Here is a 15691-nt window from a genome sequence, read left to right as displayed (position 1 = left end):
GCTGGGGGGGTATTAATAACTCTTTATGCTCTTTTTTTCCCAGGAAGAAGGAAGCAGGATAGAATGTCAGTTCATTGTTCTCTTTCCAGGAAGTGACTGTAAGGCCCTGAAAAGTACCACCTTGGCCAATCTATCAGGCCCTTGGCCCCTAAAGGCCCTCCCGCAGCAACTCTGACGGACTATTCCCGGTACTAGGCAATCAAACTTGACCTGGTGGGTCACTAATACAGTAACATAGCAGCAAATCACCTGAGAAGTTTCCATTGTAACGGTGATCAGAAAGCTTTCTGTTTATTCCTGTAAAAACCCCCAGCTTCCCATTAGAGCTTTTCCACTCAACCACATTTTATTAGTCTTGTATCATTGTGGTGAGTGTTTATGGGTAGAGCGTGAGGAGTTGCTTCCACAGACTTTTATACCCTATACTATTCTTAATACTTTACTGTAATTATAAAGGTCCTAAAAGATGGGTAGCTCAAACCAATGTTCACTGGATGGCATCATTTAATATTTTAAAAAAAGAAGAATGTTTTAAGAATGTAAAAGCTGTTCAGTGTTCAGGAATAAGATTTTGTTTTAACTAGGAGTCAGATTGTGCTCATTTGTGTGCGAGCTGAAGACAGGAAGTAGCATGTGGCCTGTTCTCGCTTCTATATATACACGTATTTGATACATGCATCTGTATTCGTAGAGAGATTCTGTATGCGGCGATGCCGAGCAGGAAGTAATACTGCTTTTTCTCTAACCACTGCAGGTGAAGTGAGTGGGGAAAAGAGATGGTGGTGGTGGTGGTGGGGGGGTTTCACATGAAAGAAAATGAAAGTAAACACAAAAGTAAAGTCTCTTGGAAACAATGCTTTAAATGCACTGAAGGATTACCCCTGTAAAAGACTCATTTACTTCATCTTGTACTATAAAAATTGCAGTAACTCTTTATAGTCACTTATTCTCACAGCAGAGTCACACAGTTGGATAGCAAATTCAAATGTTTATTTACAGCCTCTGTAATTGTCACAGAGAAAAGTGGTCTAAATACAAAAAAACAAGAGAAAGATGGCGGCTAATCTCCCTGAGCTTTACAAAAACAATGTGGGACCTGTGGGTGACAGGAGAAAGAGGAGAGAGATGTTCTGTACACAGCCCTAATGCCACTCAAATTAAAAATTACAAAAAAAGAACAGACACATTTAGTATATCAGTCATGCTTGTACAACAGTATTTCAGATTGTGTGCACAGAAAGTGAAATCTTTTCCACAAATTGACTGACAAAAACAAACACCAACTTTTGGAACTGCAGCACAGGCAAATAAAATGACAGACATTACTACAAGAGAGCAAATTAAATTTCCCATTAACAGCTTTTTGGCAAACATCAGGACTATTTTTATTGTGAGTAAAGAATTTAATACTGTTTCAGACATTGCCTATGTCCTTGTTGGTGAACTCTGTCCTACAGTGTGAACCCCCCACCCGTGACCTGAACTTCAAATAAATGCATGGCTGTTTTCAAAAAGAACAGGAAGACCAGGAAAGAGACAGTTTTCAGTTCAGGTGTGTGCAGGTCAGAGTGATTCTCAGTGTCTGTCTTTCTTAAAAAGGAAAGAAAGAAAAAAGGCCTCAGGGGTGGGGCTCGCTGGGAACAAGTATTAACAAGTATTTACACATCCTTAATTCGGGCTGTACATTGCTTTATCAACTGCTTTTTCAAAAAAAAAAAAAAAAAAAAAAAAAAAAAAATTCCCCATCCTTACTCAGCTCCGTCCTTTGAAACAATAACCTGCTTGCGTCACATTTCGTTCTCAAGGTTAGAATCTTTGCTTTGTCATCCAACTATAGTTTGTCACAAGGCTTACAGGAGGCCAACGTGATGAGAGGATCATAGCATGACCGTGTCCTCACCGCCCTTGTCTTTGTACAATTCATTTATCACACAAGTACTAAGCATAGCAGGGCATGCGGGTTTTTTTTTTTTTTTTTTAACTTTCACTTTCTTCTCACTTCTCTAAAAAGAGTCCATGTCACCTTTTTATTGTAAATGCCTGACATAAGGTCACACAAAATTATTTAGGTAAATCCTGTGAGGGATAATAAAAGAAAAAAAAATTCCCAGTAACATTTTGCACAAAATACTTACTTCTCAAAAAACAGAAAGCACAAAACATTCACTTCTCAGAAACGGACAAATCTATGGACAGCAGTGGCAATCACAATAATTAACATACCAATCCAGAAACTGAAACACAGGTGTGGACAGTCTGCTGTAGACATTATTTTCCCCACGGGTACCACAATAGTTCTGTATGCGAGTATGAAGTCTCTGGGGTCATGACGCCAGCCATTTTGGAGTAAAGTACAGAGCGGTAGTCTCCCCCCTGCAGTGTGAGAGCTGTCCATGGAGCATTGAGCTGCCGCTGTCTGATGGGGATGTCTGTTCTGAGCCGAGACACACACGGTGGTAGGCATGGGTAGGAAGTGGGTGCGGGTTAGAGGTGTGCGTGTCCGTTCTTTTCAAGTCTGTTTTTGGGTGGATCTGCAGTCCAGGAGGATAAATTATAATTGGGTGAGAAAGTGTGTATTGCTTCTCTTGTGGGAGAGTGATGCTTTGGTGTCATGGGCAACGAGATGGCATCACGAGATGCTGAGCGTGCGTCCGGCCAGCTGAGTCTGCTGAGGTGAAGTGCAACCAGTGTGTGAAAGGGAGAGTCAATCAGAAAGAGATGGATCAAGAGAGCATGGGTGCTGCAGTGCAGCCTCTAGTGCTGAGAATTCTGTGTTGGCTGTCCGTTTTGGATGCTGCCGTTATTGTGCTCCTCCACTTCTTCGTCATCGTCCTCTTCTTCTTCCTCCTCTTCACTGACCAGGAACTCCTCAGGAGGCCAGCGAAGCTCTCCGCTCTCGACTTCTCCCTCTGTCGGCTCCACCACGATGGATGGCAGACGATCTTTGAGCTTACAGCAACGGTCAAAGTCTGAGGGGTCGGGGAATATCTAAAAAGGGAGAGACGAGGGTAAAACGCTGGTTAGGAATCTTTTGTTAATACAAACTGAGCTAGCTGTCCCCAGTTGTGAAGCAAGAAATTATTTGTGAGCATATTTCTGATCAATGCGTGTGCGGTAGGCTCTGGGACACCAGAACCTGTAGAAGTGTTGCAGGCACCACCACAAGGCTAAACAACTGTGAAGGAAGTGATGTGAAGACTAAACATCTGTCATGGGAAGTGGTTGCTTAAAAATCCCAGTGGCATACCTGCTTTTGCCCATCCCACTTTCCCCTCTGACAGTCAAGCTAGCTTTCCACATATATAGGTGCACACCCAAAAATAAACTGCACAAGGAAGGGTTACATCAGTTGCTGTGTACAGGCAAATGAGGCATGTCTAGTGAGACTTACAGTAAATGCTGCATCATGTTTAATCTAAATGCTTTGGAAGGCATTGTGCCAAGCAGCTTGTAGCTGCTTATGAACTCATCCAATACCACATCACCCGCAACTTGGAAGATTATACAAGAGTGTAATCATAGCATTTCAAATCAGTAAGGTGAAAACATCGAGGTGAAAGGTTTACTGGGACATGATTTATGTATAAATAGAACATCCATCCCTATTACAGTCAGCCTTTAGTGTTGAATACTTTATATTCCTGTGGAGATGGAGTCGGAAAAAAAGGTTTAGGAAACAACATGAAATTGGTCTGTGCTATCTGCAAATCCAGACTGATATGTCTGCTTATAAATGCAGCGTGCCATTCTCAAATGTTTGGATCCAAAGTGAAGGGCATGAGAGACACTCTGACAAGAGAGATTACATGCATTCCCTATCCTGGCGAGATTGGACATTAACCTCCGACTTTCTCTGTTCTCAGGAACCGGAGAAATGGCCCAGGGGAAAAAAGCCTGCCACTCCTGGTCCAAGAACAGCATTTTTTGCTGTTGTTTGGATAAAGTGGATGAATATTTTTAGACCTGCATATTTCACTCCGAGACATTGGAGGTGGGGGTGGTGGTGGTGGGGGGGAGCAATGTCGCTGTCTGGGCAAAGAGCCGAGTGGAAAGAAAGCATTAGATGAGGCAGGAGAGAGACTGAGACAAGAAGAGATAGAGGGGATCCAGCTGTGTCCAAGTCTCCATGAATTCCATAAGAGACAGATGAGACGGGAGGAAAAAGACAAAAAGCTATAAATATGCCTTGTGAATGTGAGAATTTGTCAGGTTATGAAAGCGTGCGTGTGTCCATCACCGGCTTTTTACGTTCCACTGAAACCAGCTGTGTATTGAACCACGCCAAGAGGTGTGATTATACGTGTGTAATTATATGTGCGTGCATGCCTGTGTTCATGTCTGATGCCTGCGTGTATCTGCATTTCCTGGCACGTCTCGCCAATCCTCACTGTGCGTCACCACCGAGGGGAGTCAGGCAGCGAGTGACCTTGCCTTTGGATCCTTAGCTAACACATGTCATAACTTGTTTCACTTCCAGTGGCAGGAAGCGACGACACATCGTCAGCCAGGCACAATGCTGGCTATTTTAGGACCTTCTGGGGTGTATGTGGTCGGGTTGAATCATGACATTGCCTTTTGAGATGATAATTCGGTAAATAAATAGCTATTTACTCATCCTTTTTTCCACTAGTAGGTCACATTCATTTCAATACCTTTTATAGGTGCAGCTGGAATTTAATGGTCACATAATTTGTGTCAAAGCCCCCCTGACACCCATAGTGGAGGAAGTGACTTGGTGTAATATCGCTGCTTCATACAAGTGCATCTCTGAGGAGCGGCTGAGACCTTGGGCAAGTGGCCGAGGTGAGGAAGTACAGAGTGGGGATGGAAAGAGTGGAGAAGTGGCACATTGGCACCCTCTGTCCCTCCACCTCCCCTTTTTATCTGCTCCTCTCATCCTCTCAGACAGACTCACAGCTGGGGTGTGAACTGTGGGGGAGAGGAAGCCAGCCTTTTTCCTTTTGGGTCAGTCTACATCCTCTCAGAGACAACGTCTGCATACGGCGTGGCATCAGCAGAACATTGTTTTGGGTTTGTAACTGTACAGGATGCACATCTTCCATACAAATAATTACATTTTATCAGTCTTGTATGAAATGGCCTTTTTGCCCCTGTGGGCTGTAAAAACCTCAGCAGGTGGCCCATTTGTTTAAGATTAATTTGGTAACAATGAACCCTGGCCTAATCATAGAAATTTTTAATCCTTTTTCACATTGAAGATGATAAAATGAAGTATTAACACGGGGCCCTTTAATTCTTTGTTCAACCTTGGCACAAATGTGACACTAAACAAGCAAGCAGCTGTGTGTTTAAGTAGTTTTTGTTTCCAAGATGGCCCTGTTGAGCTGACAGTAAAACAAAGCCACAGGCAACAACTTGTCAAGACCACCTGATGGCTGCTTCTCTAATCTCTGAATCTGCTGGGTTTATTTCTGTGACAGGGAACAGTAAATTACAGACAATTTCCACTACATACGTTTCCTCTGTATGTTTAAAGTTATGACTTACTGTGACCGCCAGTGTTTTACCAGATAAAAATAGGGTGAGGGTGTTTTTTTTGTAATTCTATATCTCGGTATTCAAAGTAGCAGGTGGGTGTATAACTGCTCAGTAAAATCATCTTCATGCTATTACACTCCAATGACAGATGAATTTTATCAGCCTCATTGTAAACACTACTACTACTTCTAAAATTATTTTCAGTCTTTTTATACACAAACAGTTTAGCGTGTCCGGGATTGGGGGGGGGGGGTCTTGTAGATAAAACCAAATATATATTTTTGTAACTGTTTATACAGCGTAATGACATTTCCACCATCTTGTGCCAAATGCAGCTGCTGTTCCCAAATCACAAAATGCAGTGACCGCTCCCTCCAGCCCATGCTGACGTCAGTCTAATTCATGATAATGAATGGATGAAGACAGGTATAAAATGGCCATGCCACAGAAAAATGTACGGGAATTGGGACGGAAGCAGTGTTGCACTGTCATGCGTGTGTGTGTTCTACCTGGAAGGAGAGTCTGTCCTTGCTGGGGCTGAGCCTCATGTCCTCCATGGGGGTGCTGCTGATCATCACCTCAGTCATATCTCGGCTGGGCACAAACACTGGGCTGCACGGTTGAAAGAAGAGAAGAAGCTTTGTGATTAGATGCAATGATGATCACGGCTCATGTAGAAGTGCATTATCAGAATGTTTACAATTAACATAAATGTGGTCCTTATTTGTTTTGCAGTAAATATACTAAGAGGAGTCCAGTGGTATACAGTGAGGACAAACAGTTTTTAATTATCATGACTTTTATGGTCAGTGATCACGTGACAAAAATGGAAAACCAACAAACGCCACGCATATCAAACCATCCACATGTATATAGACAATTAATGCCTGAAAGTCATGGTTGTTTTGCCACCTTTCATGTGTGTGCCAGTTTTGTTTATAATCAGCACATCTTGACCACAACACACTGAGCATCCAGTCCGATGCTCTGCTGTGCTAATGCACTGCAAAGCTGCACTGCTCATGATGTGGCTTGCATAAGGTGGCTGTTTCTAAATACAGGATGATGTGCTCTTGCGCTAACAACCAGAGAACACAGTCATTGTGAGAGAGTGCTGGGGGCGTGCTGTGGTATTTGACTGGGGTGGAACTCGATGCACTCAGTTCCATCAAAGCTTGGCCAAACTTTCCATTTTAGATAAAAGTAGCAAGAGACTGTTTATCCATGTTCAGTGCATTTGCTATCCAGCTTTGTTGTAGTAAAGGTTTAAAAAAGAAGAAAAAAAATGACTAGAAGCAGGTCCCAGGACTGACATAGACGTTGTCTTGAGACAAGATGCTGAGCGGCCTTCTCACGCTCTCTATTTAAAGCCTGGTGCCTCGTGGTCAGTGGCCACAGGCTTGTGGTTTGTGTGGTCACTGGCTATATAGGACAAAGAAAACAGAACACAACAACAAGAAGCTCACTCACATCTACTTATTATTTGATTCAATGGACTTTTTTTTTTTGGTAGGAACGTGATGTGTGGGCTTCACTTGACCTACTTTGAATCTTAAACAGTTGCGCATTTACTTTCGGATTCAGCTAGAATGGTGAAAAAACTTTATATCAAGCGGTGATGAAAACATGGTTTTAAAATAGGGAGCATTTACCTGTACGTAAACATGTTCCAGTGAATTGATTTGATCATTTACCACTGTCTCACGTATCTAAGTTTTGCTTCAAAGTCTATTAGATAACAGCAGAAAAAGTGAAAACACTGAATCATTTTAGTGTTATTTAAGTTACACAAACAAAAGTTCCTTTAAAAATAAATAGTCAAAACCTACAGTGCTCACTTCATCAACATGACACATTCTGTGGAATCCCTAAATAAAAGCAAAGCTGTCTTACGGTCTCCATTTATGACTCATACAAAACACAGTACAGAGAAGAGTCTTTATGAAGAAATCTATTCATGTCCATGTTTACTGGTAGATGAATTACCTTTCAGTGAATTAAAAAGAGGTTTCATGTTGATATTTATTTTGACAAATGCCTCAAAAGTTCAACTTAAATTCTGAAGTATCATCAATAACATGCACTACAGCGGTTTTCCTGCTTCAGCCTTACTTGGTCTGATATAGCTAACGGTAGCTAACATTTGCAAACTTTATACATGTTGCTGTGTTACAGACAGTTCGCTCACTTTGAGACTACATTCTAGCATTAAACATCCTGTTAATGTCACTTGTGTGGATTAGGGCTCAGATCATCAACTCCCATTGATTCAACGATTCCTGATTTTTATTTTTATGTGGTCCACACTGTGTATTCACAAGCACTATCAATCAAGTTGCTGATTATTTTGTTCCATCTATCATTGCCATCTATAGATGCAGTATATATAGATTTACAGCCTCTGCATAGTCAGTACCAGGAGAACGTCACCTGGCAGTTTCTCAGTTTTTCCCTCCCTAAATCTTGTTGCTTTCACAAGGAAACACTGACATCAGAGCAGGGTGTAGGGTGACTATAAAATGTGAAAAGTGAAAAGCTTCTGGCTTTATCGTCCATAAAGTAACCTTTACTACACCAGTCAGACCACACTGCATACTTGGCTCAAACAATGGCCGGATATCCAAAAAAAAAAAAGAAAAAAAAGAAAAAAAAAAAAAGAAAAAAAAAGAGGAGGCTTGAAGGATATGCAAGGTTTAACATGGAAAAAATAATGTCAGCTGGGACTGCTCTTGAACTTATTTCATCCTTCTTGAGTGGGGTGCAGAGGAGGGTGAGGCAGGCATGCAAAGAAGCAGCAGAGGAGGGGACAGAGGGGATGAACAGTGGCAGTGAAGACCTGAGCAGAGGAGGAGAGGGGAAGAGAGGGAGGGAAGGGAAAGAAAGATAAACACTCAGGCCTTGCCAGTCATATTTCTGTTCGGGGATCGTATAAACATCCTGCTCGGCTAAGAATAACAGAACATCGGCCTAATAAAACATAAAGGGGCACAATGAGGAGGAAGTGGGGGTGCACGAGTAACAAGTCAACCTGGGAGGGAGGAAACAAACATACACAGACTACGTTCAGTCACATTCATTATTGCTTCAAGTGTCAAGCAGGGGCAGAACATTGTGTCCCTCTCTCAAAGTGGAATAAAGTGTTATATAAATAACCAGCCTGTAAATGTATGACATAAAACCAGCATGGAGCACAGCTAGTTAACTAGTGTCTGTGGTCCAATGGCACACATTTAGTAGACATGTCTGAATGTGATGATGCCTCAGCTGCAACACTTGAAACTCAATTCTGCCTCCAAGGGACATGACACACATTTTAAGGCAAATATCTTTCATTGAATAATGTGAGGCTGGTGAGGCAGATGGCAGTAAACCTCTTTACCTCTTGACCCAGTCAACATAAGGCATACCTGGGTCCTGCCAGCTTCCTAAAGCCAGGTCCAGCCAGGGCACAGATGGATGGCAGGTAATGGCACAGACAGTCATGTACCATGTGTCCAGAACACGTATCGGAAGGATTACGAGGATCCAGAGCTGAAACTATTTGCCAATTAATGGATTAGGTAATCTAAAGAAAATTCTATCAGCAACAATTTTTAAACCTGTTTTATCATTTAAGTGATTTAAAAAAAAAAAAAAAAAAAAAAAATCAAATTCACTGGTTCCAGTTTCACCAATGTGATTTTCTTATCCTTTCTATAAATAGCAGATTTATAGCTTTGGGTTTTGGACAAAACAAGCAATTTGATAATATACAATATTTTTAAAACTGCATGAGAGATGATGAAGTTGATCAGTAATCAACTTAATCATCCCAGCATGACAACAGAACAAAATGTGATGTTTTCAGGTTTTTAAGCCCTGTTTATTACGGTCACGGGAGTTTCCCCCGGTGACTAGTGGAGGCGGAAACGTGCCGTGTTCAGCAGTCTCCTCCAGTTTTGCTTTGTTATACACCTACCTGACCTCATTATATAGTGACCACATTCCCTAACAGCTCTGACTCTCTGCTACAGCTTTTTCATATAGCAGCAGGCAGCAGTCACATATTAACATGAGATACTTGTTACAATCTGTAAAGCCATCTGCCACACCAGCCCTGGCTAAGATAGTCGAAATATCACTGCTAGAGATGCCAAAAGACTGATAGTCTTCAGGCATCACCCAAGATTGACACCCTGCTCATCCACCTGTCTCCAGACTATAAAAGGCTACAGAGACACCACCTCCTCGCATGTCTCGTCCTGTGTTGGTGCTGACAGGACCCACAAGTGGTCTCTGCAATAATCTCACTGCACGAGAGGGGAAATGTGCATCTTGTGCGTTATCAACATTGTTTCCCCCACCCCCCTGCAACCCCCGCTGTTCTTGCTACTACTATCATAAATCTCAGCCTGTGTGGCAACAGGGCTAAAGCTGCTGATGCTCTGTGCCAGCACTGAGCTTTCCACCACCAGCCAAAGTCACACAGCTCTGCAGGTATGTGGGTGGTGGTGGAAGGGGGTGGGGGGGTAAGACCCCCAGGAGTGAGCTGGAATGAATGGGTTGTATCCAGATTCCTCTGGGTTGAGTCTGCCACTGGAAACACATCATGGATCAGATACCACTCCGGTGCTTTATGGTGATCTAAGCGAAGTGTGTGACACTGAATGCCCTATTGACCTTACATGTCTGGCAACTTGCACCAAGTTTTCTATACATGCCGTTACATACAGTACGCATGGAGCATCTGCATCTATGCTGAGGCGAGAGTCTGCCATTGTTGTGAGAAATATGTCTTCCTGTTCATAAAGATAGAAAGCCACAGTGCAGATAAAGGAAGTTTTTAGTGGAACTTGCAGCACGCAGATCCAAATCAAAATCATGCATAAAAAATTCTAATCATGCTGCTGAAATAAAAAAGTAACACTGAAGAGAAAAAAAAAAACAAAACAAAAAAAAAAACACACCCTATTTTCAGATTTCCCAAAAGAAGTAACATCACAGAACAGAGAAGCACAGGCCCACTGTAAGTAAGAACAGGCAAGAAGGCAAAGTGTGGTTACAGTAAAGAGGTCGATTGTGAACTTCCTGGTAGAGACAGCTAGAAGCCTGCTGAGGTTTGAACGGCGCTCGCAAAACAATGTTTCAAAAGCGACTTGCATATCCTCCCTACAGACAGGAAAACATTTGACAAGATAAGACCAAAGAGAGGCTCGAATAAACAAAGATGCACCCTCTGTTCATGTGTCAACAAGAACATCAAGCAGTTATGTTGCTGATCATCAGGGGGTGATGGTGATAAAAGTGACACTACAGTAATAGATAGGAGCAGGGTGCATCCATCCAAATGCAACTACACCTGCAGCACTAAAGACCCCAAAGGACAAAAGCAGCGCATTACTCCAGTCAAATGTTTAAAGACACCTGCCTGTGTGCCTCATGGTTCAGAGAAAAAAAGGGGAATAAAGTGCTTTTCATCCTTGAATAGAAATAGGCTGAAAATGAAGCTGTTTCTGAATTGGCACAAGCAGAAATATTTATCAAGACGATTTGTTTAAAATCTAAAAGGGGGGAAAAGAAAAAATGTTTTTTTCCAATCCACATGCTCTGACATTTCCAAATTCAGGGGCAACACCCCATAGAAAATCTCAAAGGAAACATGAGTGGGTGTAGCAACAAAGGTGGCTCATTCTGAGGGAAATCACCAAAGAAAATACACCACAGCTACTGACTGAACTGTTCTTACCTGTGAGTTACCTGATATTTGGTTTAGTCTTTTCTATCAAGCAGGAACAGCACAAAAAAACATGACTACATGACTGCAGCTCACACATGTGAACAAATGAACATGGGGGGTAAAAATGCAGTACTCACCAGTATATCTGCGGGGAATATACAGACATGAATTCACACCTGCTGCCAATTCTGCTGATTAGGGAATCTAATTACAGCCACTGACTTCTCTCTACTTTTTCTTTCTTCTTCTTCTTCCCCTCCGAGGAAGTACAAGACGCTCGCGCGAACCGAAAGTAACTGTGACAAGTCTCAGTCAAACAGAGAGGGCCGAAAAACGCAGCTCTTTAAATTTGGTGCGTCTGAATCAACACCACGGTTGTGTTGAGTATTTATGCGAGAGGCGTGTACTTGTGCAAGCCGGAGACACACCTCCTCTCTGAACGGGGCCAGAAATCCTCAATGGCAGCTCATTATCAGCACGAGCCAATCAGAGCGCAGGTGACTCGGTTCTCCCCCCTTCCCCTCCCCCTCCTCTACCACAGCCCCGATGACGACAGCAGCGACTGAACCCTCTCATTGGGAATGGACAAGAAGATACTGCATGATGCTATTGATTTGTAGTCTCCAAGGCAACAAAATGACAGTCTTACCTCCTCTCGAATGACAAAAACACACTGATTCGCCAGTTAGGTAATCCGTGACATTTATCCAAATGAGGAGAGAGAGAGAGAGAGAGAGAGAGAGAGAGAGAGAGAGAGAGCTCCTCTGCCTGGGCTCATTCACAAATATATTCCAAGGGCAAGTCAATGTCTGCATATTTCAGAAATAAAGACTGGTCTTCCTGCAGGTTTTTTTTCTTTGTAATTAACCCCTGTAAAACAAAACATGCAGAGTCCACATGTCTGCCACACACAGTCAAACCAAACTGCTTCATGAGTGTCAAAAATGATGACCTCAACGTATAACAGGCCTGATTTTCCATGACTTGTCCTGGTCAGGACTTCTGGTGCATAGTTGACCTTCACACCTTATAAAATGCCCAGTTGTCTATTTCCCTCCCCTGCATACAGTGCACTGTACATTAGGCTCAGAGGAAGCAGGTGCTCAGGGTGCTCTTCAGTTTTAGGGGTAAATGGTAAAACGCCAGAAGGCCTCTGCTGCCACCTTGTGACTCTCCAAGGACGAGCACTTAGCTGTCTCATTCATAACAACAAACACACAAGACAAGTGTGTGTATCATTTTTAAATAAGGCATTTTAGTAGGAGTAAATGTCAATATTCCCTCACTGTCTTTGTGTTGATATCAACACCACATTATAATGCAGCTCACAGCCTCTGTGAATCTGCCACTTTGTAAATGTCCTTTATAAAAGTCTCCTGGGTGACAGCAGGTGGCACACATGCCCGACAGAGAGCAAACAGTGAAGAAATGAGGGCTTTGTGTATCTGATTTTGAAATGCTCCATGAAGAGTTTCCATAAACCCCCTGAACCAGCAGCAGCCAGCTGATTAAAGCTTGTGTGTCTTGTTAAGATGTTGTTCAAACTCACAAGACCCTTTTTTTTTCAGTAACCGAACATGTCTGACTGAAGGTGGGTATAAAATGATGCACAAAACAAATAGAATATTTTAATTTTTCTGGAAGGATATGGTTGTAAAAACATGGAGTCTTGGGCAAGAATGTGTCACTTGGGGTAAACATGATATAGCTTCAGTAAAGACTTGGAACAATCTCCTAACAAATATGTATGTGATGGAGTCTGGGGGAGGAGGGGTCTCTTGTCTTTGGAGCTTATATTGCTGGTCTGCTCTTGTAAATGTTACCCAATCTGAATCAGGTAGAAGATAACATTAGATGTTCAACAACAGCTATAAATATATATATAGTCTATCCTCAGCTCCTTGGTTTGAACACACACTGTCCCTCCTGACAGAAAGAAACAAAATATCATCATTGAAATGATGCAACACATTAACCTGAACTGACTGAACTGAAACCTGGTTATATATGAAAAGGATTTCTGCAGGTGCACTGATATTATCAATGCTTATTTCATAAGTCAGAGGTGTGTGACTCAGCCAGTGCCATCGTCATCATCATGACATGATGATACTGTGAGCTGCTGCTGTTTTGTTGAAACTTGTCAGCATGGCATGAACTGCTGCCGCAACATATGATGTGAAAAAATGAAAAATACCAGATAGATATGAACCTCTTTATTTTTCAGGTATTTTGTACTGCAACTTTGCAAACCTCACTTGAATCAGTCGTGAGCAGCTGTGTCAGTTTAGCACCCCCTAACAAGAAATGGACAAATAACAGGGAGGAAAACCAAAGGCATTTATTTTGAAAGAGTCACTGACACAAAATGACCACAGGATGTCACTAGGTATCTATGGAATGACCATGAGATGCCGTGTGGGGCTCAAAGGGCCCAGTATGAACTATTATGGAGGTTAGATTGACATTTACTAATTAATTATGGTACAAACCATGAACTTATTTAACTTTTTTTTTGCCTCAACTAAATAAAAAATGTATAGTGTAATTGTAAATGTGCATATAACCGGGTCCTGTTTGTTTCTCTGCCTGAACATGATGCATAGATCTGTCTTTTTTCCTGATCATAACTAAAAACGATATGTGACGTAGTCTATAAAATGTTGCTGAATGTGAAATATGAATCCAGTTTTGTGGTTTCTTTACATGGTCTCTGTTAGTCCTGATGCTCACCATAACATCACAGACAGAAGCCCATAGGGTCATTTTGCTTTGGCTACTTTAAATGGTTAAACAGTGAAGTATTAAACAAATAAACTCAACCTGTTGTGAGTGAAAAGTTTCTTCCTCAGGAGCAGCACTCCTGGAGAATGGCGACCCCCTCGGTTCACCTCGCGGATGTGCAGGCCAGCTGCTTTTGTTGCTGCTCCACATAAACAGCTGCACATCTGGGCAGGCGGGGATGCCTCAGGGGAGCAGAGGGGAGGCTGAGGATCGGCTGCACAACGTGTAAATGAACGAGGCCCTGAAGGGGACGGCAGTCAACAAGCACCCGTTGTCCTCTTGGCTGCATTTCGAAGTAGGCTTAAGTTTCTTTTTGGGCTCTGACAGTTGAAAAGTAGTGCTTTTTTCTTTTGTGGACTTTTTTTTGTGTTCTTCTTCATCGTCGTGGCTCTCTGCTCTTGCTGATTATTTCAAGAGGGAGTATAACATGTATTCATTGTTTACTGGAGCTGCAAAGGTGACTTTAACTTTTCCATTTCATCACAGCTTTAAACAGAAACCAATCAGAGAAGCATCACATCTAAAAAATGTCAATGAAAATAGCAGAAATGCAGGAAATACATTTTTCTCGAGATCTCCCCTCCCACATCAGTTTGAGTGTTTCCATGTTCACAGTGTTTTTTGTTGTTGTATGTGTTTATGTCCATTAGTGTAAGCATGTGCAGGCCTACAGGTTCATTGGTGAATATATTTTTTTCTCATGCATACGTGTGTATGTGTGTGTGTTTGTGCGTGTGCGTTGCCGAGGGACATCTGATCTCTGGGCTCGCCGCACGCCACACTCGCTTGCAGGTGGTCTGTCTGCACTTGGGGGCTGAGCAGATTTAATATTTCATAGGAGCACAGCACACCCCTGGACGCCATCATTGAGTCCACATGGCCAGGGGCCGGAAAGCCGCTCTGTGAACCACTGGGGCTGAAATATGTGGCCTGCCAGCCCCCTCTCCACCACACCATGCTGCTCGCTTACTTGCTGGGCCTCGCAATTAAAAAGCTAACCACAGCTACAGATGTTGGCAGCTGTCTTTAACCCATTGGATGCCACTCTGTAGCTCCAATCTGCCAATCATCACTGTGCTAACAAAGGTTAGGCAGTGTCTGCGTTGGCTCGGTGTAAGAAGAAGTCACATGTCAAAGAAAAAGCAGAAACAAAAGCAGGAAGAAAAACCTGGATGAGAAATAAAGAAGAGAAAACAGCAAGAACTGCCCAAAGAATTTCATTTTGACAGGTTCCAGCTCTGGTACGCCAGCTAAATCCTCAGCTCCTTCAGTTTTAATGCTGCCCCCCCCCCCCCCCCCTCCACCTTTATACACCGTATAAACAGGAAACCCAAACCAAAAGTGTTTATGACCACCTTGCAAAATGCAGTGTTAGGAATTCAAGTTCAGGTCACAATTCATCAGATTCCAGTGAGGCCGAACCTTGTTCTGTGTTTGCTGTCATGTATGCTGAGGAGTTGGACTTTAGCCAAAGAGTACAGAGAGAACTTCACCAGCACCATTATTCAGCAAGGTCAAACCCGATTTAGATTTGAAACCAAAGCCAAAACAGGGCATCTTGAAGCTGTTAGGAAACTATTCCAGATCTTAAACAGACCAGGGGGACTGTGTACATCTCCCTAATTGCACATGTCAATTTATGTATAAGCGCTTGGTTTAGTCAAGCTCCATTACTCCCCCTTTCTTTCTCTC

At 42.6% G+C, this 15691-nt stretch overlaps 1 protein-coding gene across 2 annotated transcripts; it reads right to left on the bottom strand.

Annotated features, from left to right (window-relative positions):
• Nucleotides 1–968: 968 nt before the first annotated feature.
• On the bottom strand, nucleotides 969–11601 carry lbh (LBH regulator of WNT signaling pathway). 2 transcript variants are annotated; one of them, XM_018663705.2, is made up of 3 exons: nucleotides 11353–11601; nucleotides 6009–6111; nucleotides 969–2988 (listed from the first exon to the last, which is right to left on the bottom strand). In XM_018663705.2, the coding sequence occupies exons 1-3, from the start codon at nucleotides 11379–11381 to the stop codon at nucleotides 2755–2757; spliced, it is 366 nt and encodes a 121-aa protein (XP_018519221.1). In that variant the 5' UTR covers nucleotides 11382–11601; the 3' UTR covers nucleotides 969–2754. The 2 variants fall into 2 exon arrangements, with proteins under 2 accessions (XP_018519221.1, XP_018519222.1); XM_018663706.2 differs by lacking the exon at nucleotides 11353–11601 and adding an exon at nucleotides 11225–11343.
• Nucleotides 11602–15691: the final 4090 nt, after the last annotated feature.

Source organism: Lates calcarifer, linkage group LG19, assembly GCF_001640805.2.
Source record: "Lates calcarifer isolate ASB-BC8 linkage group LG19, TLL_Latcal_v3, whole genome shotgun sequence".
NCBI lineage: Eukaryota > Metazoa > Chordata > Actinopteri > Centropomidae > Lates > Lates calcarifer.
Note: the sequence above shows the minus strand (reverse complement) of the source record. Positions and strands in the feature narration are given on the sequence as shown.